Source organism: Puma concolor, chromosome C2 (genome assembly GCF_028749965.1).
Source record: "Puma concolor isolate L17-30 chromosome C2, mPumCon1.1.hap2, whole genome shotgun sequence".
In the NCBI taxonomy this organism is placed as follows: domain Eukaryota; kingdom Metazoa; phylum Chordata; class Mammalia; order Carnivora; family Felidae; genus Puma; species Puma concolor.
In genome coordinates, this window is record NC_141675.1 from 145,017,904 (window position 1) to 145,035,152 (window position 17,249).

Sequence of the window (17,249 nt, forward strand, 5' to 3'; positions counted from 1 at the left end):
AAAAACACTGAGATGCACATTTATAGAATCATAAACTAAACAAGTCATAGTAACTTAAATTTTTATGGTTTTTCTTAGTTTGTCTAACTTTATGAATTCAATTCAGTTTAGCAAATGATTTTTAAGCATCTGTCTAGTGAGAACATTAGTCCAAAAGCGGTGATGGGCTTTATTTTTTCCCCTTTAAAAGGACATAAAAGGATACACTTCAAAACGCAAATTCAAAAGCCTCTCTAGAGCTAAAGATGATTAGGAGATTAACTTTTTTACTTCTACTTCACTATTTTGAATGCAAACCACTAAGGTGATAACAGAAAGCTGTTTCACATCTTGGCTTCTTGGTGCAGAGTGACCAAGTTCATGGTCTCTAGCTATGATGGTGGGAAGTAAAAGTGAAGTGGCACGTATATTCAACAAGGATTTTGTCTTTGGGAATCACCTCCAAAATATATTTAGTGGCTTTATGAAGTAGAAGTGGAAATGGATTCAAGGGTGTAGAGATGAATATAGTTGAGAGGATGATCCCCATGGCAGTGCACCTGTGTACCTCAGGGAGTTACTTCCCACGTTCCACCACCATGCTGTTTGCAAGTGTGCATTGGATGCATACAATTCCACCTTTCCAAAACCCAGAGTGAGAGGAGAGGTAGCAAGTAGGGGGCAACAAGGAGAATAAGCTAAATGAAGAGCTGGTTTATAAATGGTGCTGTCGGTGAGTAGGAACACTGAGTGGAGTGTATTGATTGCAGGGTGTGTTCTTAATAGAAATAGAATGAAGTCAGAAAATATAGGGCTGTGGGTCACTAACAGCTGATAGAGAAACAACCAGAGTAAGGAGGGGAAAATGACCAAATGTTACATTATTCAGACATGTTCTGATGGCAAAAAAAGGCAAGTGAAAGGCACAGTTGGGGTCAAGTGTAAGGGTACATTCAGCCCGTATGCTTATAAGAACTTCTGGATGCTGCTGATACGTTTTGTTTCCCACTGGCCATGATCAAATCAGTATGCTAAATATTTGGTCATCAACATTGTCTTGCCTCTTCTACTCATCAACATCACAGCCTAGACAGAACCACAGACTGGGGGATATGGAAACCCACTTCCCTCTGCTGTTTGGTTTGCTCCACTGTCTCCAATATCACCCAACAGATGCGGGCCCCAGAGGAGAGGAATGGAACAACGAGCCAATGTAAAATGTCTTAACCATCGTTACAATGTACATCAAGTAGTCATGTTTGAAATAGCCATTCTAGGGCTGTATTAATTTCACTTAGTAGACAGTAATGAGAAATGCACCCCCAAAGCTCAGCAACTTGTCTCTGAAAATTTGATACCCAAAACAACATCTTCTTTAATTATTTAAAACATTGTCTCTCAATCTTGGTGCTGTTGACATTTAGGGGTAATTCTTTATTGTGGGGAGCTATGTGCCTACTGTAGGACGTTCAGTGGCATCTATGAACTGTACCCACTTTATACCAGTACCGTTTTGCACTCTTGGTTGTGATAACCAAAAAAATGTTTTTAGAACAGGGCCAAATGTTAGCTGAAAGACAAAGTCTCTCCTAGTTGAGAACCATTGATTTAGAGCACTAAAGTACCAGAGGATAGTATCACTATACTACTTTTAACATATTATTTTTTTGTGGTACGACATATGGAAGAGAGCTTTGATCATTACTTAAACGTAGTTAATAGTTGGGCAAAATCTGGAAGATGATCTGGGGTCTGGTAATGATAAGATATGGGGTATGGAGAAAACATTTATTTCCTGTTGAATATATAAATACCCACATGTGAGAGCACACATTCATTCAGTTTGACCATATGTGCCTCATGGATCTCTAAGACTTTTCTATCCTGGGTTGTTTTCCCAAACATTCCTTATAATTATGCCAGGGAAAGAGTTCCTTGGCATTCATCAAAACCAGAGAGTGGACAATGACAGAGAGCTAGCCTGAAGAAATTTTTCTCATCGAAATTCCTGGCGGGAAAACAAAAATTGATCAGGGAAGAAAGTTCACTGAGTTTTGTTGAAAGATTAAAAAGATTGAAAATGAGTGGGGGACATACAAAAGCAATTATTTTTTTACACGGTCCATCTAGGGATATCAAATGTTTAAGCCAACAGAAAGAGAAAATAGCTGTGTTTCTTTCAAATTCACCATCAAAGGTATTTAGAAAATATCATCTACTGAAAGGTATAAAAATCCTTTGAAGAATGGTGGAAAGTGGAATGGTTAAATATAGAGTTATCTCAGGAAAAAAACCTAAACTGAATCATCAATGGTAGCATAAATATTTCATGCCTCTAGACTCTACATGCTAGTAATTTTTCTTTTCATAGTTATTTCTAGAATTCTCTTTAACTCTCTATAGTTTTAAAAAATAAATTCTATAAAATCTTCAAAGTATTTTTCTTTGTTCCTGAGGATTCATAACCTTGTTTCATCCCAGTATTTCTCATTTGCTACAACAATTACTAGATAACTTTCTCCTGTTTTGCTTAACTGAATATTCCAGGGGTCAAGTGTCTGGACAGCATTTTACTCTTCCTGTTGAAATGTTTTAGATTTATTAGGTGAGCTGTTGCTTTCGTTATAATATAATTCAGAGAAAATGGGTAAATGAACATTTTATGTTGCTTGAAATACTGAGAAAGTTAAATTCATATAAAAAATATCATCTTGTCTTTTAAAAGTAACTTTATAAAAAATTAGAAGATACTCATTTACAGCATGGCCTTTGTGAGGGCAAACTTGACAGAATGGAGCAGTAGGCAAAACTAAAACAACACTTTAATGTTCTTAACCTGTATTTACCTCTAGAACACACATGTCAGTCTGAGGCACACCTAGATCTCTGGTAAATTCAGTAGTTCTCGAACTCACCTTGCAATCACAAAGAGTACACAACTGACTCCCAAGCAGGCTAAGAGCACATACATCCAAATGTCAGGAGACAGGGGGTTGAGGAAGGAGAACACTCCTGGATTGGTACCATTGGGCTTCCGGTAGAGAATGCTGATACCCAGGGTCATGAAGGGCTTGGAGAAGTCAATGACTTTCTCCCGAACATAGGTAATGGTTAGAGGAGCCACTGCCAGATCAGCCTTCTGCAAAAGCAAGTTTGAAATAATTGTCTTATTTGTATCACTTCCCAGCAAATGTCTGGACGTTTCTGGGTACTCCTGATCTATACTTCTTAATTTCAAATGTTTTTCATGCAAGAAGCTTCTGTAATGATTGGCTTTACTATAAAAGCATTTGATTTACACAGTTAGGTTTGTGAAATGGTAGTTACTAGCAAAGAGAAGCCAGAAGGTATAAAATACACACACACACACACACACACACACACACACACACACACACACACACACACAGACATACACACATTCTGGAAGTAAATGGAAGAAAAATCTGCAGGGGTATGTCTTTAAAAAGGGCATGTAAATAAAGCAAAAAAGGAGCCACTTGGTCATAAAATCAGCTGACAAGATGAGACTTTGAGCCGCAAACTGTAGAATTCTTTATCAAATTTAAGAATCACTCAGGTTTACTCTTCCGTATGATGGATGGATCCATACATTTTTGTCCCCAATTTGTGTCCTTACTTGCCCTTCTACGTAAGCAACTCTATTTCTACATTGTTTCCTTCTACTTTTTAAACCATTTTTAGGATTCAAATAAGTGTAACATTTCTTCCGATGCTGACTTAGAATCATTTTTTTTTTCTTTGACTTCTAGCTATGCATTTTATCAGACACTTAAAACTCAACTATAAGACATGCATTTTTGCTTACATGATCTATAAGTTCTTTGACCATTCCATTCCACTCTCCTTTGTCATTCTGGGCTCCATATTTGCCATCAGGGACGAGTTTGACATCATAAATGAAGCCCAAGATGTTTGACAATTCTTTCAACAGATCCAGGCAATACCCTTCAAATCTGTCATTTCCATACAAAGGCTTATCAGATTTCCTGTACATCACATAGGGTTCTTCCTATATGAAACAAACCAAATATAAAAGCCCTGTTATAATGGAAAGCAGAATTTACTTACACAAGCTCCATCCGCAGTCAGAAGATATAAAGTATTTGAAAATGATGATTAGGATATCAGAGTAAGGAAGTTAGTCACTCACCATGCTGCCTTCCCTAAACTCATCTTCCCTATACCCTCTTACCTCTCTCTCCTCAGTGTGTGAATGAGAATGTTTTCCTCCACTGTTGAGGGCAGGGCTGTGAGTGAAACATGTGATAGAGACACAGTCACATTTGGACCTGAGGTCCAGCAGTGAGGGGACTGGAAGACCAGATGTCTGCCTATCTGGTCTTCATCTGTACTCACACCCGGACTTCCTTTGCATGACTGACCCTCCTCCTGGCTTTTACATAAGAGCTTTACCTACTAACAAAAAGGAAATCTAAATCAGCAAATATAACCTCTTGCTTTTCAGACATCCTATCTACTAGTCTCATTTCCTCATCTCTCACTTAAATTTCATCTCAGTTTCAATATTCACTTTTATCTACATATTTTGGTTCGTTTCCTTCCGGGTGTCTTGTTCAAAGACAATTTCTAAGTCTTCTTATATTATCAGTTCCATTTTCTTATTTGAACTCACCTCAAATCTTATATCTGGTAATTCTTTGCTTATACACTTACATAATAAATCCCTTATTCTACGAATAATGGACATTTCCTCACTATCACATATCTTTAACCTTATTCTCATTTGGCTAAATGAAAATTTATTTTATTTTATAACATTATAATAATTACATTACCGATAGGCCCTTTTACTCCTCATTACACATTTTTTACTTCAGACATTTAAGACCCATTTAGGCTTATCCTCAAACAAACTGATAGAAATAGAAATCTACATTTCCATGTGATAGTTCCTGAGAAAGGAGTCACAGAAAAGCAAAACTGTTTTTATCATGGATGAACAATTCTCAGAAGTTAACAGGTTTAGAAATAAATTTGTCCAACACTATGGACTGAATCAAATAAAGCAAGAATGTCTGAAAGTGAAGATTTTAGAGGTGGAAACTCCTGTCCTTTATTCCTTGGGTTAGGGTTGGAAAAGAAGAAAAATGGACAACCTGTGGATGTACAATGACTGGATGGGAGTATGATCAGGATTCTAATAGGAAGCAGGAAGTATCCTTACCTGGGCTTTCGAAAAACCCCTTAGTAAATGGGTTATTTATGGAAGAGTGAGCAGGTCAAAGAAGCCAATAGGAATGCAGGTGAGAGGAAGGGTAGGGTATTGACATTCCAAGACCAACATAATCAGGAAGCTGGGAGCACTTAGGGCTCAGGCAGGCAGGAAAAAAGAGTACTCCTGGAGTCCAGGACAGCAGAAGTCTAGAAGCAGGGTCATTGACAGAATAAGAGCTGTGGTTGTGAAGGACAGGAGTTCTGAGAAAACCATTGGATGTTCTTACTTCTCTTTTCCCTACTTCCTTGGTCTCTTGTCTCCGTGGTTGAAAACAACCACCAGCCAGAGAGCAAGGGAGACTAATTGGATTGGGCTAGAGAGTGGAGTGAGGCTGAGTTGAGAATGGATCCAAGGTGGGAGATATTCAGAACATTGTTGGAAGCTTCTAATTCAATGCAATTATAGGTATATACAAATATAAATTTTTAGTGTCCTAATTAAAAATAGACATTTGCAGAAAAAAATGTTTAAAGTCTAGGGTAGGAGTCCAGATAAGACACCCTGACTTCCAGTCAACTTACCAAAATGGTGGTGACTATGAGTGTTCGGTTGGCCAGTGAATCGGTGATATTGTTGGACCTGTCTTTGTTGCCATCGGTCATGTTAAGGCCACTGTTGGAGTTCCAAATCCCAATCTACACAGAACACAATACATCAGAAGCTGCTGGCTTGTCAGTGACCCCATTTACATCAAAGAGAGGCCCCTTCTAAACCAGGAATGGACACAAAAGCTTAGAGTCTGGGGAGAAGACACCAGGGCATCACATTGAAGCTACTAACTGTGGGAAAATGAAACAATGAAGGAATGAGTGTGTACATAGAACAGGGAAAATTAGTGCCATTTGGGATGGAGTGGGGAGAGGTCTTTTCGTTTGTGAATTTATTAAACTCATTGTTCTTTGTTAATTTAAGAATTCTTAGATGAGTATCAGATTTTTCTTCCAATATGTATTTGTTGAACACCTATTTTATTCCATGTGTTGTTGTGGGCATTGAAGGACATAGCAATGAACAAAACAGACAAGAATTTCTTCCCTCGTGGAGCTTACATTCTAGTGATACAAACCTTCCATTGCCAAAGTGGTACCATCAGTGCCTTTAAAATTTATAAGGAATGGGGGCGCCTGGGTTGTGCAGTCAGTTAAGCGTCCGACTTCAGCCAGGTCACGATCTCGCGGTCCGTGAGTTCGAGCCCCGCATCGGGCTCTGGGCTGATGGCTCAGAGCCTGGAGCCTGTTTCCGATTCTGTGTCTCCCTCTCTCTCTCTGCCCCTCCCCCGTTCATGCTCTGTCTCTCTCTGTCCCAAAAATAAATAAACGTTGAAAAAAAATTTATAAGGAATGGGATGAAAGGAGCAAAGTGGATGATGGAGAGATGGGGTATCTAAAAGGGAAAAAATAGGGGCGCCTGGGTGGCGCAGTCGGTTGAGCGTCCGACTTCAGTCAGGTCACGATCTCGCGGTCCGTGAGTTCGAGCCCCGCGTCGGGCTCTGGGCTGATGGCTCAGAGCCTGGAGCCTGTTTCCGATTCTGTGTCTCCCTCTGTCTCTGCCCCTCCCCCGTTCATGCTCTGTCTCTCTCTGTCCCAAAAATAAAAATAAAAACGTTGGGAAAAAAAAAAATTTAAAAGGGAAAAAATAAATGGAAGAAAAAAGTGTGGATGAACAGTAGACTAAGTTCTGAGCCTGGCTTCATTGAGGAGCCAGTGCTGGTTGAGGGTGCCTGTCATGGACTATACTAGGACTGCTCATACCTCTGCTGTAGGCTCATCCTCTGTTATTCTTCTGTTGTTATGTCTGTGCACTTGACTGTGAACTCCTTCAGTGAGGGTATTCATTCTTATTGATCATTGTTCTTCCTATCACAGAACCACCCATGGCGATTACTAGTCAGTGAAACCCATTGCTCTTTTAAAAAATAATGACCCACAATTTTCTCCAGTGGCCAAGTCACTCCTGCATTAGTAGGCCCTGGAGAAGTACATTGATTTGTTTGACTTCTGGAGAAAACCAGGAGAAAAGCCTCAGGGAACTGAACTATTTATCTGAAGCCTTCTGTAGGCATTTATTGCCCGCCTGGTGAGACAGACGTAATGCAGGTGTGTTTCAGAGCTGGGCAATCTAGCTGCTGTGTGACCTTGGACAGGCTGATAACCTTTCTGAGCTTTGGTTCTCTAACTGTAAAGTACGTCATCTGGATATTGACACAATCAAATAAGAAGATGCACATGAAAATCTTGATCGTTTTAAGAGCTACACGAACATTAGTAACAAAGGACATTGAAAGGACTGCCCCAGTAATTTCTTCAAGCTTGCTCGGTTGTGAAAGAATTTGGATGGTGAGTGAAATATTTATTTATTTAATTTAGAGGCAGGTAAAGTATGTCCATGAAAGAGAGGGGCAATTGTGGAACACTAACACTTGGAAAGACTCTGGGATTGGCTGGGTGGTCCTATGCTTGATCCCTAAATATATTCTCCCAGTGAGGACATTGCCTACCTGGGCAGAATATGAGTTTTACAGACAGATTTTTGTCCAGATCGTAGCTTTGCAATGTGCCAGCAGTGTGACCTTGGGTAAGTTCATTAACCCTGCTGTGCCTCAATGCCTCACCAGCAAAATGGAGATATAAGGGCTTTTCTGATAGTTAAATAAAATATCACCAGTGGGAATTTAGGCCTCTTCTTTCCTTTTCTATTTCTTTACTTTGATTTATTGCCTAAATACAGCAGCTGGAAATTCATTTAGCTTGACAAATACTCTTTTTAGAAACGTAAATTTTTGAGGACATTTCAAGGACTATCCCACATTCACACACCAGTGTGAACTATTTCAATGTCACTGTTTTCTTTCTATACTTAGTAAGAGTTAGTTGACTGGTGAAATAAGGAGACAGGTCTAGGTAAGTGGGAGTGTGGGGTAGTGTTTGCATTTGGAAGTATTTTAAGCCTATCTGTAATGAAATTCCTAGAAGTAGGATTGGGATGTAGGACAGCACTTTTAATAACCATTCAGTCTTTCCACCATCAAGGCCAATGCCTGTCATAGAATGCATACAATGCACACAACATCTGTAAGTCATGGAATCTTCAGATTTCTTTGGTTGGCTCTAAAGCCAGGAAAGGGAGACAACTTTTTCTTTACCCTTTTTGCAACTTGTATTCATTCTCCCACTTTTTTGGGGGGAAAGACCCTTGTTTCTAGGAAACATAACTCATGCTAAATATACCTGGAGTCTGTTGGTTTTTATCCAAAGCTATGTTTTAGGTTGTGACCAATTGACTCCTAACTCAATGAAGGCAGTGTGTAAATTGGGCTCTGGCTATATACTTCTAATTAAAACTTGACTTAGGCACTGGGGAGAATGAAACCTAACTTTTAATTAAGTATTGGAAAGTGGAGAAAATAACTGTTTGTAGCCAATATGTTAAGTAATGGGATGTGTCCTCTTTAATTTCTATTAACATCAAGTGTGTGTTTACAGGAACTATACTAATATTTGAAATTGGCAGCATTGAACAGCCTTATAATATCATTCTCTTTTAACCTACGAACTTGAAACTCTAGACAAATGCACACCACAGCTTAACGTCCAGGTCTGACTTCTTTTACCAGCCCTACCATAAATGAGGAGGTCACATATCATTGCTACAGCATTTCCGATCAGCTGAATCCCAGAGTCCCATTCAATGTGAACTTTCTTCTACAAAATGAGAAATGGGAGAATATATTTTTCTACTGTCTGTGTAACAGAAGTTCTTTCAAATCTAGACTAAAAGAGTATCAAATTATGGTCAAGGTCAGGTTATTCCTGGGAGGTGGACAGTGTATAGTTTGAATGACTACAGCCTTCTGTTTTCAAATTGTTTCATCAGCAAAACAGAAGTGTGTGTGTGTGTGTGTGTGTGTGTGTGTGTGTGTGTGTGTGTGTGTGTTTAAACCTAAATAGTCAACTGGCTTTATCTGTTAATTAAGTGGACAGATCAGCAAATGAATGTCTCTTTCTGAAGAAGCAAGATCTCATGAGTCATGCGTATTGGAGGGAGGGATACAGTTAACCAGATGCCTAGACATTTTGCATTTCAGTCTTGTTCTCTGACCTTGGAGGAGTGCCTCTAGGAAGCAGAACCTCAATTTTCAAACTGTAGAGCAAAAGCCGACAGCAGTAATTTAGCAGTGAGAAGCAGCAGAGGGTTGGATCAATTATTCGTGGGGAGGAACACTCAAGAGCTAAATTGTCTGGTCCTGCCTTCTCTCACTTTGTAAACGGGCATGCGGGAGCAGCCATTTATTATCTCGGACAACTAAGGGAAGCTTCTAAGAATGAGTATCCAGATGACATTAAGCAGACCTTCTTTGAAAAAACGACACAACAAGGGCACCTGGGTGGCTCAGTTGGTTAAGTGACCAACTTCGGCTCAGGTCATGAGCTCGTGGTTTGTGTGTTTGAGCCCCACATCGGGCTCTGTGCTGACAGCTCAGTCTGGAGCCTGCCTCAGATTCTGTGTCTCCCTCTATCTGCAAGTTCCCCACTTGTGCTCTGTCTCTCTCTCAAAAATAAACATTAAAAAAAAAAAACACTTAAAAAAAACCACTACACAACAAAAAAGTGTTCAGAGAGTGACAAGCATCCATTTTCCAAATACAGAGAGTGATTCACGTAAAGTCAAAATCCAACAGTGAGGAGTGAAATATCAAGTACTTAGGAAAGAAAATAAAAGACTTGTCTGTTTCTTATATCATGAGACTCATGAACACACATTTTTGTGACAGACTTTGTAAAGGTTGCTACATCCTCTCTTGGAAAAAAATCCAGGCTGACAATTCTATACTCAATAGGGTCAGTGTGCAAAGAGTTTTTGGAATTTGAATGTGAGTCTTATTGGGACGGGACAGTAGGTCTTACAGACTAGTGCTCAGGCTACTGTAAATCGTTGATGAGCAGTCATAACACACAACAGCACACCACAGCATCTGCAACTTACAATGTGAGCAGTGATAGGTCAACAGGAAGGAAGAGACACCAAGGCATGGAGGTGCATCCCCAGGAAATGTGTTGGGGGGGTGATTGTGGCAGTTTAGTGACAAATGAAGGACATTCCCCTCCCCTGCAGGGAATTTCAGAGCTTGGATTCCATTCCCGAGGATATTTGGTTTGAATTAATTCAACACTGCATAAAGTGCCTGGAGTCTCAAGCTGGATTAGTGGAATAAGCTTCTTTCTGGGCACCAGTTAGGTTCATCTGTTTATTAGCAGGGAGGAAACGAGATTGCCTTCTCTATGGCTTTGGTCGCCTGATTCACTGAAGATTAAAACAAGGTTATTAAAGCTACGTTTTTTTTAAACTTAAAAGGACATTTTTTAACTCATCTATGGAATAGGACCAGGAGAGAGACTAGCTTTTGGACCACAGGGAGAAACTGTTTACACTTTCCATGACTTAACTGATAATTTGAAAGATAAAAGGGAACCTGACAAAACCAGCAAGTTGAACAACCTGAAGTAATTTCAGTTGCATCCCGTCAATCGCTAGAGAGTTTAGCAATTAGACTGAGAGAGAGAGAATGGAAGACAGTGTCTGCCTATCTCTGGGACATTTTCCTGATCCAAATGTTTTTAATGTCTCACATTTGCTTATATAATAAATCTGTGCACATTCATTGACAATATGATCCTGTACAATAAACTATGAAATAGGAGGTGTTAGAATTTACAAGATAATCTCATTTCCCTTCCAACATCGCTAATGTTTTTGTCCTCTGAAAACCGTGGTTCTGAAACAAATTGCCAGGCAATATGCACTGACAAAGATCCTATGCAAAACAAAGATAGTTCATAAGAAAAGGGAATTTCTGAAAATGGTTTATATTTTGTGATGGTGACATTGAAGGACATGTCTTAGCCTTCTGAGCCTTAGCCTATCTGATGAGTCCGATGGATCAAATCTATTGTTGTTTTCATGCCCCTTTGGGAAAATATTTTGTGATTTGAGAAGGAATATAAATGGGCCAGTGTCTACCTTTGTGGCAATAACCTGCTTTCAGTCCTAAACGGGGCTGATCCTGCCTGGGAGAAACGACAAATAATCTAAGGGGAAATATTTAATCCATCATTATTTAATCCATCTCAAGCCTGCTTTCAATTCATGGGTCACGTTGTTGAGAGAGAACATATTTAATCAGCCCGTTCTCCCTTTATATATAGACAGACTATCGCCTCTAAACTGCATTTAGAGATCTACTGGTCTGGCAAAACTGGAAAGGTGAGGTTTTCCTCTGACACTCCCCACTCCCTCCCTCCAGATTTCCTGCCATTTTTGTCCGAGTACAAACCTTCTTCCACACTTTATATAAGTGTTTAGACACTTCGCCAGCAGCCTTGGTTTTCAGAGGGAAAAATAAAAATAGCACTTATTAAAATGGAGCATGGAACCCAGATGGTAGCACGGTGTGCGAATGCTCGGAGCATCCCATTCCCCACCCACCGTTTGGAATCTTGCACGTTAATTCAACATAAAGCCTGAACACGGGTACAGTCAAGAGACGAACTAAGTACTTGGGTCCCACAGAAGTTACTTCCTTTTGGTAATGCAGCCTACTGTTCACTTTACCTGTCACACACCCCCAAAATGACTTAAAGTTCTTGTGAATATGCACAGCTCTGTGGAGTGAAAGTGTCTTCCTCATTCTTTAAGAAAGCCTGTTCAAGAAAGCCTTTAGGCAGAATCGATCCACACACACACACACACACGCACGCACACACACACAGACACACACGCTATTCCTAAGCAAGAAGAAAGCACTCTAAGCTTGATGACATGTTCTTTGATTATGGGCCTCCAGGCAGCAGAAACTTGAGTGGAAGTGAAAAAGTGAGCTTTTTCTAACAATTTTCTCTGTGGACCCTGCGAGAGGCCGACATGAAAAGATTGGGCATCTCCTCCCGTGGCTCCTGAGAGAGATGGGCTGGCTTCCCCATTGCCTTAAGGCCCAGTCAGCCTTCTCAGGAATGGAGCCCAAGTCACCTGAAGAAAGAAAAGTTATTGCAAACAATGAAGAGATAAGAAACAAATGGAGAAAACACTTTCATCTAATTTGATTTTGCCTTTGATGGAAAAACACCAGTGGAGTGTGCATAATATTGCAGTGTATAAATAGCTATGAAGGCGTAAGGATGGCTCCATCTCGTTCATCACACGTCAGAGACAGAACGATGTTTCCTGAACAGCTTTTCTTTCCCTCTCAGTTCTATGCATTAACAGAAGGAGCAGGGAGAGAGGCATGCACAGAGGAGCAGCCATTAGACGCATTCAGTCCCTAAAAGTATTGTCTTTCCTTTTGTTCCCACAGTCCACGATGGAGGTGAGATGGCTCTGTCAGAGCAGGTTTAACAAACAGACCAGCAAATCTGAGTGAAGAGACCCCAGAGAGAGAGAGAGAGAGAGAGAGAGGTGGGGAGGGGGGAGGGACTGAGAGAGAAAGAGAGAAACAGAGAGCCAGAGATCCAGAGAGAGAGAGAGTCAGAGAGAGGTAGAGACAGGAAGAGAGAGGGCATTTTTGAAATGGGAACCTGTGTAGATAATGTGTACCCTCAAAGCTGCAAAGTAATTATTTCCCTCAAACATTTCCACACCAGTGGTCACCATCTATTACATTCAGCCTGATTAATCTTTGTTTGTTTTAATTAAGCTATTTGGGGACGGGGCATAGTCAGGACCTTAAAAAAATATGTGTCATTTCACAAAAGCAACAGAACAGAAATGGAAATCTCATCTCATTTTAAAAATCATCCCAAACATTTCAATTAAGTTAGTAACTGATGGTTCCCAAAGCCAGTCTTTTATAGGACACATATCTTGTGCACTACAGTAAAAAAAATGTTGGATCACAGACTTTTGATTTCCAGATGATTGTTTTGGGCGTTTCAAAACATTTTTTTGTCTAGCATCCCAAAGGGCAAAATCTTCACAATATAAATGTTATTTAATTCTAGCACATAATTGTGGATAATAAAATTGGTATAATAAAATACACTGAGTCGAATTCTATTTTTTAATTATTATTTAACAAAATAGTTCATATTTGCATTACTTGAAATTAGCAAATATGGAGCTTGAAACCTTGAGAGATTAAGAATTACAACTAAAGTAATCCGAAAATCAAGGGGCACCTGCCTGGCTCAGTTGGAGGAGTGTGCAACTCTTGATCTTGGTATTGTGAGTTTGAGCCCCACATTGGGTATACAGATTACTTAAAAATAAAAATGATATTTAAAAATAAGATCAAATAATTCTAAGATCAGAACCCAGCATTAAAATGCATTTTGGGGGGCATATTTCCTCCTAAAATTAAGAATCCAGTAAGCCCTTTCTATCCTACTTTAGTCTGTCCCTCTGTCAACCAATCTCAAAATGGAGTGCAATTCAAATTCATTTCTGAGTAAAACTTGGATGCCATTCCATAGATGAATCGTTGACAAACTCCTTATTTTCCAAGTCTAAACTCAATTTCCTGAAACCTTTCAGAAGTGGGGCTAATGACACCCCACCCACAGGACCATAGGTATTTAATACTGTAATCATGCCTGCTGCATAAACGAAGAAGTATATGAATGTTAGCATTGCTATTAATAACATACAATTTCAGAATCTAGCATGTCAACATCTATCAGAGCAGGGAGAGAGAGTTCCAGAAAACTGGACATACATGAACATGTTAAGGGAATCATTTTATCATTCCCTACTTGTACGTGCAATTAAAATGCTTGAACAGTTTTCTTTATTTTATTCTTAAATTTATTATTGAGAAGGTTACCTTTTCAGTTCCTTCCTCTTTGAGACTAATGATATCCAGATCAAAATCCTTCCTCAAGCCATCGGTTTTATTGAAGGTGATACGCCCGGTCAGGCCATCCCACCGAGCCTATGGACAAAAGGAACGTGGCATTACTATTTCACACTTATCATAATCCTAACACCATCAGAACTGTAATACCTCAAATTCATCACAGTATCCAATTATTTGGTTTCATCGTGGTGTTAGAAAGCATTGCGTTGCTTCAGTGGCTCAATGGCAGAACACTTCCCTGTTTTATTAGCACTCATTTATTTTGGCAGTTCGAACACCCGACATCAGTCAAATCTGTGATAGTGACAATCTAAATGGGCAGTATGGAAGGATTGGCTGTAAAATAGTCTGCACATGGAGTAAACAAAGTCTGGGCAGCCGTAATATTGTCTTTCAAGGTCAAACCAAATCCCTTGTAAGGTACTCGTATATGGGGAAGTATCCCCACCCCCACTGATTTTCTCTGTGAAAAGGATATAATCCAGTGATGTGTTATCAGATTTTTAGGGTGTTTGAGATTTAGGCCTTCCACTGTCATTTGGCCATGACATTAGTTTCCTGTAGCTGCTGTAGCAAATTATCACAAACCGGGTGGCTTAAAACAACAGAAATTTGTTCTCTCATAGTTCTGGAGGCCAGGAGCAGACATCCAAAGTCAGTAACTCTGAGCAAAATCAAAGCGTTTTGCTCCCTCAAGGACACTCATGGGAGACTCTGCTCCTTGACTGTTCGTGTTTCTGGTGGCTGCCAGCAACCTTTGCCCTGTGGCTGTATTTCTCCAATCTCTGCCTCTGTGGTCACATTGCCTTCCTTTCTTGTGTGCAATCTCTCTCTACTTCTCTCTCCACTCTTTCTCTTATAAGGGTACTTCTGATGGCATTTAAGGCTCATGTAGATAAACCGGGATACTCGCCCCATTTCAAAAATCCCTAACTTAATTGTATATGCAAAGTCCTGTTTTTTTTTTTTTTTTTTTTTTGCCACAAAAGACAACATTTACACATTCTATGGATTAGGACATGGGTACCTTGAAAGGGGAGCCATTATTCAGCCTGCCACGTGTATCCACATCATTTTAGGAACTAGAAATCACAGCAGCCTGCTTTCATAGAACTCGCCCTGGACATCTTTGGTGGTTTTTTCATTAAACAGAAAATAGTGGCCCTAGCTTCAGCCTCAATCTTTAGATGATTTTTGGCAATCTTGCCTAATTTGAGTTGACTTATAAATGAGGAAACGAGGAACCTCAGTCCTTTGTATCTCCCTAGCTGGTTCTGCTTTCTCCCGACTTTACCAAATTCACTGGACATTTGGGAAATGTGCAGAAAATCCTGAAAGTTACTGTGTTCACACCATGTGTACCTGTTGACTGTATTTACCCATGTGGCCAATGCAGTGGGAAGAGTCGGAGTTTATCACAGAGCTGGGTTTGAATCTCGGAAGTGTGACTTCACTTAACCTGAATCTGGGTTGTCTCAGATTTCAGCGTCTGGTCCGTGCAGGGTTTCTGCGAGATTTAAATGGCACTTCACACAATCTTAACTCACTGAGAGCACTGAAAAGTTAAACAATGATTCTTTTTTACAACTATCTCTCATTTTCCTTCTCACATTCCCCACAAGCTCTGAAGTTTGGCCTTTATTGCCTCACATGTCAGGACTCGCATCTGTAGTCTTTTCTGGGATCTTCTGTTTTTCATTTTCCAAATCAACGGTAGGTTCATTACCCCAAGATACAACTTTCATTCTCATGCAATTTCCCCCAGCACGTAAAACACATAACCATGTACTTCTTGCCACCTACAAATTAGTCTAAACCTTGACTTTATAAGATGTTCAGTTATCTGGTTAAACATTACCTCTGGATATGTCCATGAGGGTGTTTCCATTTACTGAATAAAGCAAATGCCCTCCCTAATGCGAGTGGGCATTATCTAATCCATTGAGGGCCTGAATAGAACAAAGAGGCAGAGGAAGGGAAAATGTGCTGTCTTTGTTTGACTGAGCTGAGACGTTGGTCTTCTGCCCTCAGACAAGGATTTAACACTATGGGCACTGCTGGTTCTCATCTTCTCTGTGCCAGAACCTATCTGAGAATATAGCACTTACCAGTTTATGGTTTAGTAGGAAAAAGAGCATGGATGTATGTCAGTGAGGCACCATGAGTGGTGAGGATAAAGGTTTGCACGCAGTATTTGAAGAAAGGAGTATGGAGCAGAAGTACTTGTCCCAAATGCCTGGAAAGAAAGACTCAGAAAAGGACTCTGGCAGGAAGAATGCCTAAGCTCTCAAAGGATGAGAAGCTGGCCAGGCAAAGATTCACAGTCTGAGTAAAAAGCATATACAGGGTAAATCCTGTCTGCCATGGATCCATAACGCAAGGTAAGGAATGATAAGAAATGGGTCTAGGAAGGCAGGTAGACACTTGATCATAAAGGTGTTATGGATCATATTAGTTTGCTTGGACTTTGTAGACACATGGGAATCATCAGAGTGGATTTTTTATTAAACTTTTTCTTTTCATTGTTTATTTTTGAGAGAGAGAGAGAGAGAGAGAACGAGAAGGGGAGGGGCAGAGAGAGAGGGAGACAGAATCTGAAGCAGGCTCCAGGCTCTGAGCTGTCAGCACAGAGCCTGACGCAGGGCTCGAACCTACGAACCATGGGATCATGACCTGAACCAAAGTTGGATGCTTAACCAGCTAGGCTACCCAGGCACCCCAATCATCGGAGTGTTTTAAGCCTAGGAATTTCATGGGCAGATGTACACTCCAGAGAGATCATTTTAGCAGAACTAGGGAAGAATGACTCAGAGATCAAGACTGTAAGCAGGTGATTGGTTAGAAGGTCGTTCTCACAGAACAAAATGAAACATATTCACATGCCCATCTGTGAACCTAGGGACAGCACAATCCCTTCATCTCCCTGTCCCACCAACTTGCACACCATGAAGTGTTAATGGAAATAGTTCCACAGCAGGGTGCCCAGTTTCAGGAATAAAACATTGCCATCAAAGTTCTTATAGAAAGAATAGTGAATGGAATCAATTTAAGTATCAGGAACTAACACAATAAACCCAAACATACTTTCTGGCTACCATGCAGATGGCATGTTAGTCATGACAGAAGTAAACATTTTTTCACATGATAATGCTGGCAGTTGAATCA

General features: G+C 40.1%; 1 protein-coding gene across 6 annotated transcripts in view; it reads right to left on the reverse strand.

Annotated features, from left to right (window-relative positions):
* Window positions 1-17,249, reverse strand: part of GRIK1 (glutamate ionotropic receptor kainate type subunit 1) — a 375,649-nt gene that overhangs the window by 44,178 nt on the left and 314,222 nt on the right. For 3 of the 6 annotated variants that reach the window (XM_086675820.1, XM_086675822.1, XM_086675823.1), the window contains exons 8-12: window positions 14,052-14,159; window positions 11,571-11,615; window positions 5,761-5,874; window positions 3,809-4,012; window positions 2,895-3,118 (exon numbers count right to left, since the gene is read on the reverse strand). In XM_086675820.1, coding sequence (XP_086531946.1) covers window positions 2,895-3,118; window positions 3,809-4,012; window positions 5,761-5,874; window positions 11,571-11,615; window positions 14,052-14,159 — 695 coding nt within the window. The remainder of the gene's footprint in view (window positions 1-2,894; window positions 3,119-3,808; window positions 4,013-5,760; window positions 5,875-11,570; window positions 11,616-14,051; window positions 14,160-17,249) is intronic. The other 3 variants (XM_086675821.1, XM_086675824.1, XM_086675825.1) reach the window with 1 other exon arrangement.